This window comes from Bombus vancouverensis, chromosome 11, assembly GCF_051014615.1.
Source record: "Bombus vancouverensis nearcticus chromosome 11, iyBomVanc1_principal, whole genome shotgun sequence".
In the NCBI taxonomy this organism is placed as follows: domain Eukaryota; kingdom Metazoa; phylum Arthropoda; class Insecta; order Hymenoptera; family Apidae; genus Bombus; species Bombus vancouverensis.
The window spans coordinates 7,274,658-7,297,966 of NC_134921.1; the positions used below are offsets into that span (position 1 = coordinate 7,274,658).

At 35.0% G+C, this 23,309-nt stretch overlaps 5 protein-coding genes across 5 annotated transcripts; 4 read left to right on the forward strand and 1 right to left on the reverse strand.

Annotated features, from left to right (window-relative positions):
• The first annotated feature begins 51 nt into the window (after positions 1-51).
• LOC117153201 (carboxypeptidase B) lies at positions 52-7,654 on the forward strand. The gene is made up of 9 exons (XM_033326996.2): positions 52-1,480; positions 1,987-2,301; positions 2,386-2,485; positions 2,838-2,943; positions 3,645-3,806; positions 4,789-5,002; positions 5,463-5,678; positions 5,927-6,111; positions 6,826-7,654. Exons 1-9 carry the CDS (start codon positions 1,293-1,295, stop codon positions 6,999-7,001), a joined length of 1,662 nt encoding a protein of 553 aa, XP_033182887.1. The 5' UTR covers positions 52-1,292; the 3' UTR covers positions 7,002-7,654.
• A 128-nt stretch (positions 7,655-7,782) lies between these two features.
• LOC117153212 (transmembrane protease serine 9) lies at positions 7,783-12,751 on the forward strand. The gene is made up of 8 exons (XM_033327013.2): positions 7,783-7,922; positions 8,149-8,443; positions 8,975-9,290; positions 9,699-9,854; positions 10,657-10,732; positions 11,002-11,308; positions 11,717-12,020; positions 12,102-12,751. Exons 1-8 carry the CDS (start codon positions 7,880-7,882, stop codon positions 12,261-12,263), a joined length of 1,659 nt encoding a protein of 552 aa, XP_033182904.2. The 5' UTR covers positions 7,783-7,879; the 3' UTR covers positions 12,264-12,751.
• A 251-nt stretch (positions 12,752-13,002) lies between these two features.
• LOC117153194 (venom peptide isomerase heavy chain) lies at positions 13,003-14,653 on the forward strand. Its single transcript, XM_076622887.1, has 4 exons — positions 13,003-13,078; positions 13,146-13,488; positions 13,699-14,014; positions 14,329-14,653. The coding sequence occupies exons 1-4, from the start codon at positions 13,003-13,005 to the stop codon at positions 14,497-14,499; spliced, it is 906 nt and encodes a 301-aa protein (XP_076479002.1). The 3' UTR covers positions 14,500-14,653.
• Positions 14,528-19,232, reverse strand: LOC117153193 (carboxypeptidase B). The gene is made up of 6 exons (XM_076622791.1): positions 18,710-19,232; positions 17,839-18,033; positions 16,075-16,208; positions 15,675-15,850; positions 15,354-15,582; positions 14,528-15,024 (listed from the first exon to the last, which is right to left on the reverse strand). Exons 1-6 carry the CDS (start codon positions 19,005-19,007, stop codon positions 14,662-14,664), a joined length of 1,395 nt encoding a protein of 464 aa, XP_076478906.1. The 5' UTR covers positions 19,008-19,232; the 3' UTR covers positions 14,528-14,661.
• Positions 19,233-19,364: 132 nt separating this feature from the next.
• LOC117153196 (peptidyl-prolyl cis-trans isomerase B) lies at positions 19,365-22,950 on the forward strand. Its single transcript, XM_033326976.2, has 5 exons — positions 19,365-20,004; positions 20,948-21,155; positions 21,242-21,444; positions 21,666-21,808; positions 22,361-22,950. Exons 1-5 carry the CDS (start codon positions 19,897-19,899, stop codon positions 22,458-22,460), a joined length of 762 nt encoding a protein of 253 aa, XP_033182867.1. The 5' UTR covers positions 19,365-19,896; the 3' UTR covers positions 22,461-22,950.
• Positions 22,951-23,309: the final 359 nt, after the last annotated feature.

The window sequence follows — 23,309 nt, forward strand, 5'->3', positions numbered from 1 at the left end:
GAATAAATTTTGCCTAATCTACTTTTCTCCCTACTCCTGAGAAAAATCTGCTCGTAATTTTCTTGTTTGAATAATAGCATCTAGAGCTGTCATACTTCTGTACTCGAAAAGTAGGATAGATCTGATGGATAGAAATCCGTATATTATCGATTAAATATCAAACTACTTTCTTTGATTCAAGAATGTGCAACTTACAAGTCGCCCACTATTACGCGAAGTATCGCTCAGAATGAAAGGAAAAGTTTGCAGAAAACTAAATCGACTTTCTTTGCTTTTTCATATTTTACATTTGCCTTTATCGGAATGGAATTCGGTGAAGAGGTAGCTACGGTAATAGAAAATTGCCTCTCGATTACCGTTAGCAGATTAGAATGGAATGAGACGCGCTGCAAAGAAAAATGATGGAACGTTTCCCTCCAATGAACCGGATTCCTCTTGCGTGCAATAAACTTTTTTCATAGACACAGTATAACATAATTATGAGGCTACAAACGTTGTCCTTTTTCTTCTGTATAATCTTTAACCTGTTTAAAATTGCACGCTTTCGAGTTGGAAATTTGCAAATTCCTAAAACAAAAGCAAGAAGACCTTCGCATTTAACTTCATCAGTATCATCCATCATCTCTGCAACACAATAGATTAAAATAGCATTTTTAAGATTGGAAGATATTTAGTATCACATAAACTTGTACGAAATATCTAAATGTTGAATTGAGAATCTTCCTAATTAAATAATTAGTGACAATAACTAATAACAAAATACTGCAGAGTCTTCTATTCATCAAATAAGGAATATATCATCTATTTCTCTTTCCATGACAAGAAATAAGATACTTTGTAATGTCGCAAGGACTATGTGCAACCAAAAAGATCCTTCAGAAAAACAGTCGTTAATCTAATAAAAAAAATCATGTAGAACTAACTAACGGAGTAAGATTAATTTTATTTAACGCCATAAAACGGAGCATAGACCTAATTTAATAAAATTCTAATGTGATGATAAAATATTTTTTAAGTTACTAACGATCCAATAGAATCATGTGTATCCCACTAACCTCAGGACCTTCGATCTACTATCGAAGCGAGGTCTTAGAAGTTCTCACGAGGAAGTCGAGTACTGAATACCATACAGAAATCCCGTAAGCTGCGCTCGTAAGGCAGCCCCAGAGAAATTGTCCTTTTTCGCATACGACGAACAAGTCCGAGAAAGACTGGTTTCGGCTCGAATCACCGGATCAGTCAACGAAGAGACTTCGAGACGGTCGCATATCCTGGCCTGACACAGGCCAATCATGGCTGTCGACTTCAAGTCGATCCTACGCGTCGTGTTTATCGGTTTATCAGTGATCATCATCGCGTCGAATCGAGTCATTGCTCGACCACAGCGCGGCGATTTGGAATTTCTGCCCGTAGAAAATTACGATTGTTCTTCCATGAGAAAAGATGATTGGTCCTCCGACAAAGGAAACCGTGAAACAAGGTTTGTTTTCGAGGAATATTATTTTCTGTGATGAATTTTAAACAAGTAGTTAGATTATGGATTCTCATGCAATTTTATATTTTTAGAAATAAAGAATTAGAAAAATATTTATTCATCAAAAGAATTTCTGTATGTGTCAAATTTTTATAATTCAAGAAACAGAACCTAAATAGAGATTTCTTTTATCTACTAAATTTTCTGACAGGTGCTTTACTTTGCGCTCTTTGTACGTTCTTGTATATTGCGTACGTCAAATCCATTTTTAAATCCCCCATAAATACATAAATATCCGCAATCTACTGATTCTAACACTTTCGTGAATTACATTTGATTGAGTGTACATTGGATTAACTTTATTTTGATTGATCGATTTATACTTGTCAATAATGATCCGCAAGTTCTGAATGAAGATTTGTTTAAATTCTGGGGAAATACAGAGGATAATCGGATTTTCAATGATCACGAGAACACGGACCACATTGAAAGAATCGAGGTTGTTGTTTCAGATATCTGGATGAAGAGAATACTACATTCAACGAAACTGGCTATGATTTATTGATCGATAACGATGGCAGAGGATTCTCTTTTGTAAATATCGTTGAATCAGTGTTTTTTGCGGTAGCTAATGGAATCGATTCCATCATGACTACTATTATCGGTACAGAGAAAAATTTCAAACCGCGGTCGTCCAGAGTTAGCTACAAAAATTATCAATTGATCAGATTGTACCCAAGTTCACAAGGACACGTGAACGATCTGAAAGATCTTAAAGAAACTGAGCCTGAAGATGTTAAGTTTTGGATCGAACCAATGTACAACAAGTGCGTGTTCTTTATTTGTGCTAATTTCCTTTAATCGTAATTTGGTAGATTGCAAAAGAATCATATTTAAAATTGATATTCTAGGACAACAGACGTGGTTATCGCGCCAGATCTTGTCTCTGACGTGAAAATATTCTTTAGAAACAAAGGGATCGATTTCAAAGTGCTGATGCCGGACCTTCAGGTACGAGATGTAATATTGGCAGAATATTTAACGATAAGAGGTTATCAATAAAAGACAAATATTAGAATAGTCAGATATACGAATTTTAACCTTGCTGCGATTTTCGAATTTTCCTTGAAATTGGCGTTTCGACGATTTGTTCTTGGATTTTACTTTGAATTAAAAAATTTCAATTTTAATTGTCTTGAGAAAATTTAGAGATTAACACATCATTGTAATACGTGATTACGCATATTGAAAATGTAGCAGAGATATTAAGGACTAGTTTAAATTATAATATCGTACCTAAAGTTAATTACAGTGACATCAATTTATTTCCCTCTTCAATTGTTCGTTTAATTCCCTGCAATAGAAAATAATAGCGTATCAGAATCCAAAAATGACAAAGGAGCAACGCGAAGATCTTGTCATGACTAATGGCCACAGTATGACTTGGAAACGGTATCATCGATATGGAGGTAAGTACGTTTCCATACAATACTCATCGATTTACTCAACAATGTACGAACGCGTTGTGCTGCTAAAAAATAGTTCCTGATATACTTAATTGAATTGATCCACTATTTACTTAAACGTCATCGTATTGGATAAAGAAATAAATAATCAAGATATTTAAACTGATCCAGAGAGTGAGGAAAATATGAACAAAGATTTGATAAACAGGTTTTTACTCACGTCGGATTCCTCGATGTCAAGCTTCAGACAAACTGCACATTATATGCTCGATTATATGTTTGATCTTTGACTCGAATCCTCGTTCAAACGTCGCACGGTGCAATCAGATCCTACGTTTCAAACATAAGATTTTAGTAACAAAATTTCTAGTAGTTTATTGCTGAAAACTGAACGACTAAACACCAAAAATTCTGCGTCTATACTATATCTTTTCTGTATCAAACTCTTCTGAAATTTCCAATGTAAATCTGGTCGTCCGGTTTCAGATTCCTCCACTGTCTTCAATCTATTTTTACCATTTCTATCTTCTAGTCATATCCTACAACATAATATATGATATAATATAAGATAATATTCCTACAATAAGACGAATGATCGTATCAAACTGTGAAAGTTTTCGAACACAATATGTGCAATTCGTTAGCATCTCTTTAGAGTAGAAATTTACAATAATTTGTTTTAATGTATGAACATTTTCTTTCAGAAATCGTTAAGTATTTGGAATATTTAGCCTTGAGTTATCCAACCCTAGCCGAAGTGATAACTATAGGACATAGTTATGAAAACCAACCTATCAAAATGATAAAAATTTCAACCGGACCGAATAAAGAAGGCGAAGCCAAACCGGCTGTTTGGATAGACGCCGGTGAGTTGCTGTTCCTATGTTTTACCCACAAATTTTCAAATTTTACAAACAAATTCTACAAATTACAATCATCTGATTATCGTATTTATTTAACGTAAAATTGTAAAATTATAAGAAAGATACCTACTTGCCAATCGACTAATATTCGCTAATTGGCTAGCAATCGTACGTGCTTAACATTTTCTATTGAAGTCGAACTAAGGATACGGCAAACTCCAGAGTCGTATCGTGTTCTAGTCTTTAACATGAAAGCCGGATCTTTGTTATTCTCGTTGACAGCCCGTGGATTTATGTTTTAACTGAACCGAGACTCTGCATAGTAACGTGAGAGATCGTACGTACGAGGGAATTTCTAGAAAATTCATTTCTTCGTTCTCAAAGGAAGATCGTTTCCTGTATGATGTTGCTTCCTACTGCGATAAAGACTCCAAGGATTTACAAGGAGAAAATGTAATAGATACATAAAGAGCAGGATATTATAACAATTTAGTAAAAAGAATACAGAAAGCTGTATGAAATATTCCTTCGAATCAACAGATTTTCATATGTTTTTTTAATTAATTGTTTAATGCCTTCGAGTACTTACGCTACGTTATTATTGATAATTGTATCTTTATTCGCGTTATCCAAGTTCATTTCGTATATTCGGTACATGTTGCGTCAGACAACATCTATCTATATCTAGGCACTTCATCTAAGTCAAAGTATAAAGACCGTATTAATTAAATCCATATCCTCCTCGAGAAGACGTTATAAAAAATAGCAATAAGTCGCCGGAGGATATCGCTCTATGCAAATGAGGAACGTAATGAGAAAAAAATTGTCTATCTTTTTTGTCACGTAGTAAAATCTAAGTCAATAAAATTTCTCGAGAATACGTTTCAAAATATTTTCGAGAGAGCAGAGTTTCTATGCTCGACGCGTTCCACGTGACCCTATCCCGTTATGTGGTTTTTTCTGGAATTGTCCTTACATTCGGCAGGTATGCACGCACGCGAATGGATCGGCTCCGCTGTGGCGACCTACATCATCAGCCAGTTGGTCGAGAAAAACTCGAGCTACGCTAAATTGCTCGACAATTCGGACTGGATGATCTTACCGGTCGCAAATCCGGATGGCTATGAGTTCACTCACACTGGCGACAGATTATGGAGGAAGACGAGAAGTAATCATGCAGAAAATCAAGATGACAGTCGGTACGATTGCATTCTTCGATTTTTTGGATCCTTTTCAAGAAAACACTTCGTTCGTTATCTCCATAACTGAGGATAGCGGTGGATCGATATATGAAATTCTCTCACAAACTAAATTATCTCTATTTTCATATAACAAAATTTATAAGTACACTATTAGTATCCATCTTTAAAAATAAAGAATCTGTTCCTATTTTGAGGAATTTATTTGTCATAAAAAGGAAGCATAAATAATGGCAAGTTCCAAGAGGAATCTTTACAAATAGCCATCGTAATTATCAATTTCACCTGTATTTTAATTTATATAGTTAATCAGTATTATTTCTGAATTACTGTTTCTGAAAAAGATTTTAATATAATTTAGTTTTACTTACAATATACGTGGTTAAAGTAATTGCAACGTACATTTACGCCTCTTTTCAGTATCCTGTGACTTACGAACGGGAATGTTGCTCCATTTTAGGTTTCTTCAGCTAGTGAACCATTATACAGGGTGGTTATGGGGCAAATGCGAGGGTGTCGACCCGAATAGAAACTTTGACTACCATTGGGGTGAAATGGAAGAGGGTGGGGCGAGCTTGGACCCTTGCCACGAAACTTACGCCGGACCGCGCGCGTTCTCCGAACCGGAAACGAAGGCAATGGCCGATTATATCTTGGCTAACAAACAAAATATTAGGTAAGTATATAGGATAATTTAGAAAGGCGATTAAAAAATCGTCAGTTAATTGAATTACGATTTTTTTAATTGAGTAACCTCAAGCAAACGCTTGTCGTATTCCAGTGATTTATCTTTTTCACGACCTATTTTTAGAAATTGTACGTATCGATTCCAAACGGTTTCATCGGTAATATTGAATCCGATACAATTTAATCGAAGTTAATCCAGATCATGGATTTAAATGATGGATGGAATAATGCTTTTAGGATTTATCTAACGTTGCACTCGTACTCACAAATGTGGTTAGTGCCATGGGGATATACGTACTCAAAACCGTCCGATTATTCCGAATTAGCAAACGTAGCTAAAAAAGCGATAGGAGCCATTTCGAAAATACACGGGACCGATTATCAACTTGGTACATCGGCACATCTGTTATATCCAACTTCAGGTACGATCACGTGAAAATCAATATTAAACGGATACGATAGGTGAGATACCAAGGTAAATGGTTCTTATCTCCTTTGTTTGATAATATTCAACAATTAACGAAGCGAAAAACGTACTCACGTGCTGACAGTTAATTAAACTGATAAATAATGGGCTATTGAACAATAATAACTGGGAGACAAAATGAGATCATATCATAAAATATTAAAACAAAAGTGATATTCGTATTTATAGAAATGTTCTTCTGTAGTATATAATAGCCTTTTGTAGGAGAGTAATGAATTTACAAAGATAATTGAATTTTTATTTAATATAGAATTGTACATTTATCGTATATATCGAATTTTTACTGGAACAAAATTGATCAAACTACTTCCTTATGAAATTACCAATTAAAAGCGAAACTTGTCGTTCGACGATTTATAATATTTTTTTTTCTCGTTCCATATAAAGTTCAACAGTAGGAACAGAAATCGTCCATTCTTTATTTATCATTCCTTGTAAATCTATTTGAGTAACAGTTTGTTTGAAACTTTGCCAATATAATCATGGTAGTCGAGTTTCATTTCGATGTTAATAAAATTCCAAATGTTTTATATAAACAAAATATATTCATGAAAGATTTCTGTAAATATTCAAATATTTTCGTGAGCGACTGTAAGAAAAGTTGCTTAACAATTAAAATGTATGACTCGTAATGCTCAGCAAATTTTAGGTGCTTCTGACGATTGGGCCAAAGGAGTAGCCGGAATAAAATACGCCTACACGTTAGAGCTTCGAGATCGCGGCACGTACGGGTTTCTACTTCCGGCGTCACAGATCGTGCCAACTGCTCGTGAGATTTGGGCAGGAATAAGAACGATCGCCCGTCTAATCACTTGCAACACATGAAATCGATCTCTATTATCAATTGAGTACTTCAACGCAAAATTGTTAATTATCGTGTCTTATCGGCGCAATGATTTTGACGACTATCGATATCGAGGAATGAATCTATCTCGTGCGACAGTGATAATTTGGATTGATAAGCATGGAATCGATCGAAACCGACGATAATAGCAATTTATTTTCCGTTACGAAATTATCAAATGTGTACATAGTTTGTCACCGGGAATATTAAAATGCTATTCAGAATTCTGTAACCTACTGACAGAATTTTATTATTCACTGCATGTACCAGCTTTACTAAATATTCCAGCGCAGATAATCGTATTAAATTCTAATAAGTGATATGTAAATATTGTAAAGTATACGCAAAGTATATAGAAATATAAGAGTTTAGTAAGATGTAAAAGGAAGTGAATGGACGAATAAATGAATTTAAAAAAGACAAATTATATTCATCACTTCGGAGAAATAAGTTAGAATATATTTTTTGAGGTTTAGGTTAATAACCTATTTGTATCTATATTTAATAAAAATTTTTTAACAATTGAAATACTCAACCCCGATACAAACGCGCCACGATACAACAATGAATCTATTATCTAACCATATCTAATGGAAAAATAATCAATTAGTGCGATATAATTGTATGAAAGAAAGTAACATAGTATTATTGACAAAAATACGATTGCGATATTAAGCGATAATCATTGCGTTCTTTAAAACGTAAACTTAAAGTTAACATATCGAACGTAAAAATAACATCAAGTGGATCCGTTATCGATTATAATTTAGAATTATCACCAGATATCAACCTGTAGCATCCTATATAAATCGTAATTTCCACCAGATTTCTCAAGTTGTATTAAGGCAATCATACAACAATGTTCATCAAAAGCATTCTGGCTGCCGTTCTCCTCCTCCAGGGTAAGAGAGTACAAATTCATAACTTCTTCCTTATTTTAGTTAACTATTTTTACATCAATTTACCAAGAGATTGATATCTCAAAATATCTCATTCAAGATTTCACTCAAGATGTTGGATACTTTTTTCTCTTTCTTCTTTCTTAATTCTTATAAAATATTAGAAAAGATTTTAAAATGCATATCAATCTGGATATATAAATATTAAAGTATATTACGTATTTTATAGTCTGCTGGGCCATACCCACCAACCTGCAGCCCCGTATCACCGATGGTGTTCCAGCCGCTCGTGGTGAATTCAAATACCAAGTTTCCATTCAATGGGGAGTCCCACCATTATCTCAATACAGCCACTCCTGCGGTGGTTCCATCCTGAACGAAAAATACATCTTGACCGCTGGCCACTGCGTCATGAAAGTTGGAAAAACTAGGGTTGTCGCTGGCAAATACGAATTGAACAAGGATGAATCCAGTCAACAAATCGTGCAGGTTGCCAGAGGCATAGTCCACAGTGGATACAAAGGGTAAGAATTGTTTGAAGATTATTCGAATGGTTACTTTGAAATTGCGAGAGAAAAGATTTGACCAATGGAAAGCTTTGTTCGCCGATCATTTTTCTTTCCTTAATATCGTTCCTATCGTAAATGATTCTTCATTTCAACATCTGAAATACGTATCTACTACTCGTGTGTCTACATTAAAAAAATTTTAGAATTTCTTCTCTCATAGACAAATAAGATTTCATTAATTAAAGAGCAAAGTAAGACCTCGTCTTCTCAGCTTCCACGTTGCTCCCCTCCCTCTCTTGCTTCCTATTTCTAAAAGATGCTTGAGAAGCGAACCCAATTTTCTCGAGAACGTGACCGAACGACCTTCTTTCTTGTATCTTTACTTTGTCACTAGTAATTTGTAATCTCGTTTTATCATTTCTTATTCTTCAAGTAAAGGAGAAGATATACGAGATGAGTGGCTCCTTCGATCGATTGACTATTTTAAAGCATATAAACTACCATATCGCTCATACCATTAATATACTTTTCTCTATGGTTTCATAGTGGCGTTGCGCAACACGACATCGCTCTGTTAGAATTGGCAACGCCCTTGAAGCTGAACGACCTTGTCCAACCAATCACCCTGCCCAAACAAGGAGAGAAACAAACTGGACAAGCTGTCCTTTCTGGATGGGGATCAGTCTCTAAGACCTCTAAGCCCTCTTTGCCAAACGTTCTTCAGAAAGCTGTTGTACCCATCCTTGACAACAAGGACTGTTACAAACAACTCACCTCCGGATCTGTCATTGGACAAAAACCTGAACTGTACGACACCCAGGTCTGCTCTGGAATTGCTGGCAAAGAAGTATCTGCTTGCTCTGTAAGTATATCTCATATCGTTTTAAATTATTATACGCGTTTGACTATGAAATTGTTAGTTGAGGGTGAGTATGAAATTGGAATATGTATAGAAAATGATTACAATTAAAGATGAAATTAATAAAGTAGAATGAGGGATTAGTTAAAGAGTTTTTAGGATAAGAAACTAGTGAAATGGGATTAGAATCGAAATCGGAATAGAGATGGAAAATAATTGGAGATAAAGATGGAATTGATAAAGTAGAGTGAGAGATTAGTTTCTGATTTTTTAGGATAAAAATCCAGTGGAATTGAATTAGAGTTCGAATTAAAATTAGAAAAGGTTATAAGGATTACAAATGAAGATGAGTTGATTAGTTAGAGATATTTTTGAACGAGAGATTAATGGATTTATTCGATTTGTTTCCAGGGTGACTCTGGTGGCCCACTCGCCCAAAAGGTTAATGGAAAGTCTGTACAAGTTGGTATCGTTTCATGGGGTATTATACCATGTGGATCTAGCCACATGCCTTCCGTCTACACTCGTGTTGCCTCCTACGTCGATTGGATCCACTCTCACATGAAATAATTTGATTTTGACCCTCTACTTTCAACATTTTTTCACAGAATTCAATAGCAAATTTCTATGATGATAATAAATAATACCAAAAACAAGAAGATTCTTGCATAAAATACAATGTAAAATTTTTTGAATAAACGAAATACTAAAAATAAATTTGTTAATCAGAAACCATTAAATTTAACCTCCATTCTTATTTGAATTACAATCCAAATGCAATGATCGATAAGCAAGAGTCGGGCATTAGAAATTAATCGATGTCGAAACTCGGAGATCATATTCGAATCAATCTAAATATATCAGAAAGATTAATCGAGATTAAACAGAAAGCCATAACGAAAACAGTAAGAACGATTTTTATAATCAATGTACGAGACTTTTATTTTTTTATTGCCTTTCGGAATTCATTTTTATTGAGAAACAAAGATGACACATATATCAAATAAAAAGTCTGTTTCGAAAAAAGGAAATAATGTTTTAAAATCGAAATGTCTTGTCAATACCGAAAATTGCTTCATATTTAACGACTGCTCTAATTATTATTATTATTATCTGGTATTTGACACGAGGAAAGTAGCACAATTGGAGTACACGCGTCCACGACCCGATTGTAACCAATTTTTTCGTGTCACAATTATAAAAAATTTCTGTCGTGCACAAAACAGATAAGACGATCGTAGGAAGAAAAGATGACAAAAAATTTGACGGTGAAATCTTTTTAATCTCCGCATCAACGATCTCGAAATGTATTTTGACGATAAGCCGCGATAATCCATATCGATAACAGCCGTATATATTCTCTCGACAGAACGCACTACAGCAAATCATCGAAATGTCTCTCAAAGTGATCATCCTCGTTACCCTGCTTGCAGCGACCGTCAATTGTAAGTGAACTTTCAACGTAGATCAGTGACAGTCAGAGTCTTTTAGTTTTACTCTCTTAAAAATTCCTTAAAAAAGAAATTAAATTATTTATAATTTCATGATAATGAAATTAAGGTAATGTTTCAAATGATTATAATAAATAATTATATTAAAATAGTTCCTATTACTCAGTAATATCAAGCGATGTTACAGATGGTGTTTCTTTATAATTATCATAAAATAGGAAAATATTTGAATCTAAAATCAAATTATTTCTTTGCATTTACAGCAAAGGCCTACCGTGGCTTTACCGTGCCATTGTTCGATAGCCGCATAGTCGGAGGACACGAAGCTACCCCTGGGCAATATCCATGGCAAGTCTCTTTGCAATGGGGATGGCTGTTTGGCTACTCCCACTTTTGCGGAGGAGCTATCCTGAATAATCAATGGATCGTCACAGCTGGACACTGTGTTCTGGCTGTTCCAACCTATGGTGATTTTATCGTGAAAGCTGGAAAACACAATTTGAAGACGGCAGAAAGCACTGAACAAAGTATCGAAGTCGTGAAGACGTTTGTACACGAAAAATATACGGGGTAACTATACGTTTCATTAAATTAATAATGAAAAATATAAAACATACTTCTAGAAAAATCAAGGATGTCGAATTTTAAAAACTTGAAAAACACACTTTAATTGTTTTGTACCGAAAATATAATGGACTTAACATCTTATTTTTCCGCTATGATTTTCATACGTAAGAGATAATGGTTTACACCTACAATAGTCTTATATTACTATCTTATATTATATTAGATATAGAAAATTATAAGGATTAGAATAATTAGTGAACGAGACAATACCTTAGTTCAAAGATATAAATTTCTTTATTTGTACTCAAATGCATAAAAGTATAAATTTAATATAAACACGTACGGTCTAGTCGTAATTGAATGGAACCATACATTCTGCACAAATCCGAAATATCATTGTGATAATTTCAGAGATGTGGCTCCATATGACATCGCATTGTTGAAACTGGCATCGCCTCTGAAACTGAACAACGCGGTTAAAGCGATTAGTCTAACAAGGTCGAACACAGTATCGGGAAAAGCGGTCTTGACAGGTTGGGGATCAACATCTAGGACCTCTAATCCAAACATGCCTGACAAACTTCAAACTGCCGAGTTGCCAATCATCGACCTGCAGACTTGCAAAAATTCCATAGAGAAACTCACTGGTCCATCTCCTTTGCACGAGACGAACATTTGCACTGGACCGCTCACTGGCGGTTTTTCAGCGTGTAATGTAAGGAATCAGCCACTTTTACATTTATTCAGTTTCTTGCTATTTCCATGGAACTCTATTGGCAAATTTTATACATTTAAGGGCGACTCTGGCGGTCCCTTGATCCTCAACGGTAACAAACCTGAACTCATTGGAATCGTTTCTTGGGGAATCGTTCCATGTGGAACGGTAGGTGCAGCATCGGTATATACCAAGGTGTATTCCTTCGTCAATTGGATTGAAAATATCATATCTAAGAACTAAGGAACAAATGTACCAAGGGGTCATAGCATAAATATTTGTATATTATATTGTATACACGTATGTAGGATAGGATAATATGTATATGTAAGAACTAAATAATATATAAATCTACAAATATATGAAAGAATATATAGGTATAAGAAATGTAAAAATGAAAGTAATTCGATAAAGAAGATTAATCGATTCGTACAATAAAATCGAGAAGACTGTGTTACACCTACTTACATCGTTTTATTGAATAAATTTAGAATGTACAGATACATGAAAGAAATATAGTGATGAAAAAAGATCAACTAACTAAATGTTGTTAGTTCCCTTGGAGGCATCAGTATGAGACAAAAATCCCAAAAGCAAAGTGTTACTTAGATCCAATAAATATCCAATAAATATATAGCAATAACCAAGTACGTAGCTATAAACGTATAAATGTATGAAAGAAAGAAACGATAAAAGAAAAAAATATTAAATATTAATAACTTCCTTAAAAACATCGTTATTTCTTTTCACATAACGGAACGAAATTCCCATAAACGAACTATCAGGTAGGTGGTAGAACTAAGACCTAAACTCTATTAATGCACACCATAAAAAGTCAAAGGTCTACAGTGAGAATAGAACTAGTTCTGAGCTGGTAGGAAGAAAGATTTCAGTTCCTCTTCAGAATGCTCTTCCGCGATTGCACTCTCGAAACTTACCACTCGATCTCGATTCCTCATAGGATAAACAATTCCGCGAAGAAATGGAAGTTTATTATATTCTTAAACGATTATTGATAGTTCTTCACATTAATCTCGCTCTGTGCATCGGAATGGACGGTGAGAAAATATTATTTCGTTTGTATTCAATTTTATCAGTGTACATAAACGATATCGTTAATAATCTTATCTGAACGCACTTTTTCATCGATAGAAATAATTTCGAGCGTGGCGATGCTGGCGCAAAGGCCAACAAGGATTGTCGGAGGAAAAGACGCGGAGAAAGGGTTGCATCCTTGGCAGGTTTCGGTGCATTGGGGTGACCGAGCACGAAAAATTCCATCGAGACACATCTGCGGCGGTAGTTTAGTGACAGCTGGATGGATTTTAACTGCGGGACATTGCAAAACTCTGGCACCTCCAATAGGAGAATTTCACATCTTTGTTGGGAAATATAAATTGGAGGCTGTTGAAGAAACCGAGCAAAGTAGATTAGTGAATAGAGTATTCGTTCATCCACAATACGATGGGTGAGTTTTACAATTAGGCTGACAAATTTTTCTTCGTTTATGGCAAATCTGAAAACTGACACTATGCAAAAATATTCAAAGTATTTTACTTAAGTTGCATTATTTTAATTGTGTCTATAAAAATATAAATTTGCATGAATATTCATAGCGCATTTGTAAGTTACAATTATGTTTTTAAAATTAAAATACTAATTTACTTAATATTTTTAGGACCATAGGACCGTACGACATTGCACTGATGCAAGTGGAATATCCACTCGAGTTAAATCCTTTTGTTTCAACCGTTTCTTTACCGTATCCAGATACTATTCCTACTGGAGAGGCGATGTTAACTGGCTGGGGAAGTATCGGAAGGACTCGTGTTCACGAAAAGCCTGAAAACCTTCAAGCAGCTATACTCCCGATCATCGATTACGATGTGTGCATGCAAGCAGTAGCTAAATCATTAAAGCCGAAGGAAAAGAATCCTCTACATCCGACGAATATTTGTACAGGACCTTTGAACGGCAGCCTGTCTGCTTGCAAAGTACTTTTAAATAATCTTTAACCCAGCATTATTTTGCAATTGAACTGTTCAAGTTATTAATAAATAATCATTAATAATATAATCATTATCAATTAATAATATAATTGTATCAATAAACCTAGCACGTACTATATTTGAATTTTCAAACTTTCAGATTTTCTATCTTCTGAATTTCCAATTTTTCGAATTCTCTAGCTTTCAAATTCCCAAACATTCGGATTTTTCATCTTCCACGATTCCGAACATTCAAACTTTTTTACCTTCCGATCTTGCAAATTTGTCAATTTTCTAACGTACAAATTTCTTATTTTCAGGGTGATTCGGGAGGACCATTAGTCACGAGAAACGGGTTTGGCGAAGCAGAAGTGGTGGGAGTCGTTTCATGGGGTTTATTCCCGTGCGGCGGAAAGAACGCGCCCTCCGTCTACACGAGAGTGTCCGCCTTCGTCACGTGGATCAGTATGATCATGTTAAATTATTCTTAAATGATACCGATAGATCGTTATTGCTCATTTGTTTTATTCAATAAATAATCATTCGTTAATTATCACTCGTCTTATCCGCTAATAATTACAATACACAGATACACCGTACACACAATAACCGATATAAAGTTGTATTTATACAATTACGCCACGAGTCAATGGTTACAACGATTTGCAAGCTTCCGTAACGACCATGACCGCGGCCAACGCTTCCTTAGCTGTCGGAATTATATAATGAGCTGGTAAAACGAAGCCATATTTTCCAGTGTCTTTCAATTCTATCGTGTAAGTGTATTTCATTTTCAAAATAGCTTTGGCCCAATCATCGGAGCCACCAGAAGCTGCATAGAGGGTAGTAGCACTGTTTCCAACCGTGTAAACGCTATTGGCACCCCCTGCTTTTTTCATCGCTGCCGCTACTTGTCTGCCAACGTTTTCAAGATCAGCATAATCAGGTGGAACGCGTTTGTCGTAACCCCATGGGTACAAAATGTATTGGCCATAACTGTGGAATGTTAGATATGCCTAAAAAATAAAAGCAATTGCAAATCAAACGATTAATCGAATACTAAGAGGATACTTTAAAAAATGTAGTGTTCGAAATTTGAAATTGAACATTTTTTTAAGATATTCTTATGGTCAAAAGACCGCTCATAATTATTCGAACGACCTCGAAAGGTGATGAACATCGCTTAGATAAATTCAAAACACGTAAAATTTCTAACCAATATGTAATACGATAAAAACCGTGGTCATTGTAGAATAGAAGCAAAAGAGGATATAATAGGTGTATTGTTCGAATAATTGTGAGCTGTGCTATATCTAGTGAATGGTGTACTGAAAATTCAACTGACTTTAAAATTAGCAGCGCTAGCTTCGAAAAAGTATCGAATGGCGTTGGTTTCCGGTTCAGAGAACGGTCCAGAGCCTGCATAAATTTCACGACAAGGATCTTTGCTAGTTCCTAAGCCACCCCACCGATAACCAAAGTTCCGATTAAGATCGACTCCGGTGCACAGACTACCAACAGACCTTCTCCTGTTCTTTCTCCATAAACGGTCTCTCGTGAACGTGTGCTCGTACCTATGAAACCACGTAAAAGGTTACGAAAAATATATAAGACATTCTAATAATGTTCTATAAATATACACTTTATAATATTAATAGAAACATACCCATCAGGATTTACCACCGGAAGAATATAATAATCAGCCTCGAGATCCTCGCTATTTTCAACCAAGTGATTGATAATGTAAGTCACTGCCGCTGGTGAGATCCATTCTCGAGCATGGATGCCTCCATCGATCCACAATGCTGGGGCGTTTGCTTGTCCATTGCTGATTCTTAAAACCTACATATCACACGTTATTTCTTCTCTTCGGTATTCGTAGTTTTAAATTATTTTCAATAACAACGTTATTTATTTTTTACAAAAATATAATGCCAACAATGCAACAGCTCTTAAGGATAAAGAAATAATTATCTTCTAGATCGTACATTCTGAATTTATCATCGTTTTATTACACTGTCAAAGGACTGAGATTATAACTTGAAAATCTTTGTATTTTATCATACCTTAAGAGGTCTGCCCTCGACAGAATTACCAATGCTGACAACAGAACAAACGTCGGGAAAAGTTTCAGCGAGGTAATCAAGGTATCCATGGATGTCCTCGAGTCGATGATAACTGGTCCATTCCATTCGATGACCTGACACGTATACCTTCAAGATTATTCAGAGGTTGCACGTTCGGTGTCCTTAAACGACACATGATAATATTCCGCTCCGTGGATTCAGAGACGAATAAGCAAATAATATATGACAGTTTTATATTGAAAGAATAAATGAATAGGTGATTTAAAAAAAATAATTAGGAGGAACGGTTCTGAATCAACGAAGCGGATTGTACGCGCAAGAAGCTCACCCCTGAAACGCCAAGGACCACCGATACCGTGCACGCTAGCTACAGGATAACGAAGAGGACGAGGACGTGAATATCTATTTGGCACCCTAATCGCGACTCCCTGCCACCAAGCGGAACGGGCTAAAAAATTACCCAGAAGCTGAATATTCAGTGGCGTACTTCTGCCTGTTAGTTGTAATCATAGCCAGGAATTGACGTAGTCTAAACTAGAAAAATCTTATTAGAGATTTCATCTCATCAAAAGAATATCAAACTCTTTGCTTTATAGTGTTTTATTAGTACAGACATACATTGACTCATGAAGGTAAAATATTAGAATATTAAAATAGAATATTAAAATATCAAAGAAAGAAACTTTCTATTTTGATATGTTAGTCGTTCTGAAGATAGTATATAACAATAAGGTTTAATAATGAAAATTTTATCAGATATAACTTTATAAATATATTTAGAAAAGATTTCTATATCATTCGATTCGAAAGCACTTCAATGAGATATAATTGTTAGTATATACCAAGAAATATCTGCCTAGTAATAATTTACGTATCGCGTCAGGTTGGATTCATTCGCGATTCCAGTCGAATCACCAAGACTCTCGTTTCTCGCTGTTTCGAATGACTTTCGAACCGGGCCGATTGCCAACGCGTATTCCAACGAACTTGCTGGAAACGCGTAACGGTACCGTGATTGAAACAACAAAATTGTTCGTGAAAACGTGCGGTCACACGTGTGTTGCAGATGCACGCACACTAATGTAGACACACTCGAGCACATGTAACTGTTAATGTTAATCAGCATTGTCGATGGTGTTGAAACTGGGTTAACCGGTTAAATCGCGACGAGGGCAATAACCTCGTACATTCTTATCGGAAATAACCTGTGGTTAACAATTTTTAAAGGACCTCATTTCTAAATCCAAATGTGCTCGACCATAATCGTAGATCATTAACACAAGAAGATATTAAAATGTCGTTAGACGAATTGAAATTTCACTCGGCCAAATTGACTCGGAACGTCTAACGATGATTCGACTTGATAAAATTCACTTATCTAAATCACTTTCGAACCGATGGCCGTGTAGGGACGATTTGTTCTTGGCTTTCTTCGCTGCGTGACTCGACTGCGTGATAACGCTTTAAACGAGTTGCCGCAGCGTCGCCATTCGTGTCAGTGGAACGGGTAAAATAACAAGTGAAACATCGTTTCACTGTCAAATGTAACGACGCTTCTTTTTCACGTCGACCATGTCGGATCATTAAAACGTCTTAGTTGCTGAAGTTCAGGCTCATTGTACGGAAAATGGAGAATAGAGGAGAGAATATTAAGCGAGGAAAGCATGAAACCGGAAGCAAACCGAAGTATAGTAAAGGAATTTGCTATAAATACAAGAATAATGGTAAAAAGTTGCTACAAACCTTTGCGACCTTCCAGTTCTTCCATCTCTTCCTCGGAAAGCGATGGATTCTCTTCGTCTATTGCTTTCTGCAAATCCTCGATCACTACATGATATCGTAAATCTTTTTGTCCCAAGTAGCGAGACACTCTTGAGATTTCTTCCGAACGAACCATTACGTCCACTGCTGTGTCATTCCCAGTCCATAACGAGAGTACTATAAGAGGAACAAAAATAAAACGTCAATTGTATCTCTGTATCTATCTTAACATTTTTTAAAGACGTTTCATTTTTGGATGAGAGTTTCTAATAAGAAAGTTAAATATTTAGTAATAATTTCTTTGATCGATTCAGCGATTTGCATTGTATTCGCTTGGAACATAAATTCGTACTATTCTTTTACATTTTTTATACTAATACATGTAATATATATGTATATTACAACAGACCGAGTTTATGTCATAACCCAATGGATTAATCCTCAATTGGCGTGATAAAATCATTAACAAATAAAAGATATGATAAGGGCACAATTAGTCAGCAAAATTTTTAAGAATACCAGAGGCAACTAATGAGAAGTATAACATTTTAATATTAAGAAAATATATATATATATCTATCAATTGATAATTAATTTGGAGCTTTTGCTTCTACTGTTAAATATTCAGAAAATCTATTAATTCCTAATTGTAGAAACAGAAGAAATTCTAAAAATGAATGAATCCTTAAAAAATTCCTTTCATTCCCAACTTAAAAAATTTCGATTCTTAAATCAAACCTACAATTTAAAATCTCTATAATTTTGAATGTAAAGTGTCCTATTATCGAAATCCATCGAAATAAATAATTTCTCTCGTGTCTATCGATAACATAAATTCTTCTAATTTACGAACATCCAGCCTCCTGACAGTCCATGGTCACGTTCGATATCAAGTCCTTCTGCGCCTCGGATGCCTGAATCCTCCAAACCTGTGCGCCATCGTATGTTACCTTCGCGTCCCTCACTCGAACCGCCCTTTGAATCGTTTTCGAATTTTCTGCGGCAGGTTCATCTACGATCTCGATCCAGTCTGGAATAACAAATTCTCGTTTTTGACGATCGAGCACCGCCGCTTCAGCGACGAGAACAACGAAGAGAAGAGACGCAAACGCGATGAAACGCGCACTGTGGCATTCACCGGTCCTCTTCATCGTGCACAACTATTCTTGGATCGACAATGGTCCCTGCTTTTATAATATTCGAGCCGGTCGACGATCGGGAATAACGGGACTTAACGAGCGTACCTCGAAGCGCTTCAATCGCCAGGTTCGGGGATCTTTGACCCCGCGAAAAGTTTGTTTCGCACGGTGGTTGACAAATTTCGAAATTTATTTCGAGATTTCTCAATGTCCTTCTTTTGATTAAATTTTGTTTTATCGGACATTATTACCGTTATTGTTTGATACAATTATCGATTGATTGATATTTTATAGATATCAGTAGCTGTGAGATTGTGAAAGGTTTGAGGGATTCAGAGGAAAGATAAGATTGTTTCTAGTAAAGAGAAAGTTATTTTTAAACTTGTTTCGATCAAAATTGAGTTTGTTAAGGGATGTATTTCTTGGTGAAAGAAATTGAATTTATTATTTGATATAACTATTTGATATACTTTAAGTTGATATACTTGATGTACTTTTACATAGTTAGAAATAATGGAATGCTCGAGGGTCTCAGAGATAAGACAAATTTTCTTTTAATTTATAGGCAGAAGGAACTCAGTGGGTAAATGAAAATTGACGTTAGAATCACTAAATGATAGAAGAGATAAGCGGAGACTCTAATTTCTTATTTTTGTATTTATAAAAACACGCACGTCTTAATGAAATAAAGAGAAACTGTTAGAACTTTCAATGCATCTAATTAACGATGTTGACGATGCTTAGTTCTTTCAAAGTATTAGTTAGAGTATTAGATTCATTAGTATTTCAGACAAAATTTGCGTAGTTTCAACGTGAACATTCCGCGCAAGCGTCCCTAGGTGTTTCTTTAGTCTCCGCGCGGTGCTTCTGCTTGCATTTAACCGAGCGTCCGAGTTGAACGATGAAGCAGAAACTATCAGAGAATTCGAAGCATTCTGGATGGAATCGTACGGCCATGAAGATCTTGCTGGCGATAGCCTGTCTGGTTGCATTGGCTGCAACTTTAGAGGTACCATTTCGTGTAAAACGACGGAAATATTGCGGATTCAACTGTGTTTTTCTGCATACCGTTATCTGAACGACGTTAAAGAAATCGTCGCGAGAGTTTGGCGTTGTGTTCTTGATCGCGAAGAAAAAATACGGAGAAACAACAAGGAATTTTTGTGAAATAAAATTCTAATAGAATTTGAAAGAAATATGTCTGTGATAAAATGTGTATAAATTCCGATATGTGAATAAACTTTACGTGGTGATAATTGTCTGATAAAATTCGAAAGATGTATTTTTACAGAGAAGTAGATTACGAAAAGGGGATAAAAAGAAGATCGAAGTATAGATCGCTAGCATTTTATAGTCATATAGGATGTATAAGGTTTCTTTCATCCACTTAATACCATTGTACGTCGGATTCTCGAAGATTCTCAGCGAGAACGGTGCGGTTTGTGAAACGCAAGTTTACACGCGTGAAAGTCGTGGAAATTGAGAATTTATCGGCATAATGTGCCAGAACTATTCACGATACCATTGTGCCACTACTTACCCTATCCTTTTCCCTTTTGTAAAAAATCGTTTGATTCGCTAACTACTATCATTTTCAATTCGATTCATTTTACGCGAATAAACTTTCCATTTGGCAGATGATACATTTGATTTAACGGCGATTTGAAGTTTCTATATTTTATATTATTTTCACAATGAAAGTATATCTTAGTTCGTATCATAAAAGGAAATATTCATATTTTAACTAATAATATTAATTATATTTATATTAATAAAATGTATTCTTATAGTAATTTTTATTTTTCCTGTAATTTTGTGTATTTTTATAACTTTTATATAAAAATAATCGGCCCATAAATTAAGATAGAAATTTTTAGAATCGAGACTTCTGGATTTGGAATTATATCATCGATTTTCATTTCTCTGCACTAATTTCCAAAATTTTATGTCAGAATACTGAGAATCTCACCGTCACTGATCAAGTGTACTTGGACATCATGATAGACGATCATCCAGCAGGAAGAATCGTTATAGGACTGTTCGGCGATGTCGTGCCTAAGACCACAAAGAATTTCATCACTTTAGCCACTGATGGGGTGGGAGGGAAAACGTACAAGGGTAGTCGGTTTCATCGAGTAATTAAGAAGTTTATGATACAAGGTAACCAAAATTGAGGTCAAAGAATTATATTCGGTTTACAGCTGGGTAACTTTAGTTCACAATTTGATAACTTGGTCATCTTTTAGGTGGAGATATAGAGAATGACGATGGCACTGGATCGATCAGCGTCTATGGAAAATACTTCGACGATGAGAATTTTGTCCTTGGCCATAATGGGCCCATGTATGTCAGTATGGCAAATGCTGGAAAGAATACGAATGGTTGTCAATTCTTTATTACAACTGTTCCCACACCGTGGCTAGATGGAAAACACACTGTATTTGGAAAGGTAACGCAATAAACTGCGAATGTTTATGTAAAGTTATATTCTTATGAAGACAGCTCAGGAAATAGAACCTGAGCATTCATTTCATCCACTAAATGTTCTTCAGCATTGAGTGCAGTTTTGTATTTTTAAATTTCCCATAAGCCCATAAATATCCACAACAATATAAGTAAGGAAAAATATATATATTTACAGAATCGTGATTTATATTTTTACGTCGATAGGTAATCGAAGGGGAAGACGTAGTTTTTAAGATCGAACAGACGAAAACCGACGCTGATGATATACCGATTAAACATGTGGTTGTCTTCGAATGTGGGTCTATTCCTACCTCGTATCCATTTAAAGTGGATGATAACGTTTACAAGTAAATCGATAAATTGTTATAAGATATTGAGCATTAGTTATTTCTAAAGTAGGTATAATTTTCTATTGAATTAACTGGATTTTGGTAGTAATTAACCAATTAACAAAGTAAAATCTTACAGTAGATAATGTTTAATTATTTACTATGAATTTTGTATTTTTTTTTTTTTTTTTTTTAGAATTGTATAAATTGTTCTTATATATGAATGCTGAAATATTACAATGTGTGAACGAGAGTATGGTAGAAAGTAAAAACACATAAAGGGCATGTAAGCTAAAAAAAAGTATGAAGTATTATAGATACGCTACTTTATGTTCCTCGGTATTAGTCTCCCAACAAACTTTTAATTACATACTTTATTATATTTTTAAGCCAGTGTTATTTAGTTTCTTTCCTGAGATAAAAATGATTGGTTTCTTACCTCGTAAAATATACGTAACCCTATATGCACTATTAAGTATATAAATATAATTTCAAGTAAGTACAATTTTATTAAACATATACATCGAATGTGAACAATAAATTCTAATTTATCCTTTCTTTACTTTTCAGTATTTGGGCGTGGATAAAAGCGACGTGTGTGCCACTGAGTTTCAGCTTCTCTATTCTCGCCTTTTTCCACTGGGTCATGAAGAAATTAGATGTTGATTAATTCTATAATATATATTATACAAACTTTGAAAATTTTTAATCACGACCATAATTCAAAGAATCACACCATCAGAAGTGGCTAACGGCGATAAAAACTCCATATCATAATTTTATGATCATTAAAAGAAGAAGAAAATGAGAAAACAAAAATATTAACTTGAAACAAACGTATAAAATTAAATCAGGCTGCAAGGGTCTTCAGATTGCAAATTTTAAAATTACATTTGTTTCCCAAATTTCTATCAATCGTTTGCTAATAATGTATTCCAAAAATAAGATCAGATTAGACACGCTATTTCATCTTGTATTGCGTGATGATTATGATGATGATAATGATGCTTATCATTATCGTGATGGTTTTTTATTCAATTTCAATTCAATTCATTCATTCAACTCGGCACAGACAACGAACTGCTATTGCCATCTATCCGTCAATCGATGACACTAATCGGTTACATTTGCAATTAAAAAATATGCAAATTTCCAGCTAACTTGAGTGACTCATTTTCCTTATCGAATACCTCTGTCAGTCTGTGATCCTATTACCACCGGGGCTCCTCCGAGAATAATAGGAACCCAGCTGAGCTATGGTCTAAAGTAAGTCTATTGTTAGCTCCATTCATCTTCCACGATTTTCTATCCTTACCTAAAACCTGCACCATAATCCTAACCTCCTACTAATATCTAAGCAAAATAATAAGATCAAAATTAAGATACGAATTGAAGTTAACGTTCTACCATCGCTGTGTTTCTCTTACAATCTCGCTTTCTTGTCCAATACCTCCATCGTCCTTCTGCGTTTCTGTTAACATTAAAAGACAATCACAGAAGCCAAAGTAACTATAGATCA

Bases quoted from the DNA above. Each gene is read 5' to 3' on its own strand.
- LOC117153196 (XM_033326976.2), top strand. From the start codon at position 19,897: ATGAAGCAGAAACTATCAGAGAATTCGAAGCATTCTGGATGGAATCGT. The intron at 20,005-20,947 runs GTACCATTTCGT...ATTTTATGTCAG, and splicing joins CATTGGCTGCAACTTTAGAG to AATACTGAGAATCTCACCGT. The intron at 21,445-21,665 runs GTAACGCAATAA...TTACGTCGATAG, and splicing joins AACACACTGTATTTGGAAAG to GTAATCGAAGGGGAAGACGT.
- LOC117153193 (XM_076622791.1), bottom strand. From the start codon at position 19,007: ATGAAGAGGACCGGTGAATGCCACAGTGCGCGTTTCATCGCGTTTGCG. The intron at 18,034-18,709 runs GTTCGTAAATTA...TTCCTCTTATAG, and splicing joins GGACTGTCAGGAGGCTGGAT to TACTCTCGTTATGGACTGGG. The intron at 15,583-15,674 runs GTATGTTTCTAT...GTGGTTTCATAG, and splicing joins CCGGTGGTAAATCCTGATGG to GTACGAGCACACGTTCACGA.
- LOC117153212 (XM_033327013.2), top strand. From the start codon at position 7,880: ATGTTCATCAAAAGCATTCTGGCTGCCGTTCTCCTCCTCCAGG. The intron at 8,444-8,974 runs GTAAGAATTGTT...ATGGTTTCATAG, and splicing joins GTCCACAGTGGATACAAAGG to TGGCGTTGCGCAACACGACA. The intron at 10,733-11,001 runs GTAAGTGAACTT...TTGCATTTACAG, and splicing joins GCTTGCAGCGACCGTCAATT to CAAAGGCCTACCGTGGCTTT.
- LOC117153194 (XM_076622887.1), top strand. From the start codon at position 13,003: ATGGAAGTTTATTATATTCTTAAACGATTATTGATAGTTCTTCACATT. The intron at 13,079-13,145 runs GTGAGAAAATAT...CGTTAATAATCT, and splicing joins TCTGTGCATCGGAATGGACG to TATCTGAACGCACTTTTTCA. The intron at 14,015-14,328 runs GTACTTTTAAAT...TCTTATTTTCAG, and splicing joins GCAGCCTGTCTGCTTGCAAA to GGTGATTCGGGAGGACCATT.
- LOC117153201 (XM_033326996.2), top strand. From the start codon at position 1,293: ATGGCTGTCGACTTCAAGTCGATCCTACGCGTCGTGTTTATCGGTTTA. The intron at 1,481-1,986 runs GTTTGTTTTCGA...TTGTTGTTTCAG, and splicing joins AAAGGAAACCGTGAAACAAG to ATATCTGGATGAAGAGAATA. The intron at 5,003-5,462 runs GTACGATTGCAT...GCTCCATTTTAG, and splicing joins GAAAATCAAGATGACAGTCG to GTTTCTTCAGCTAGTGAACC.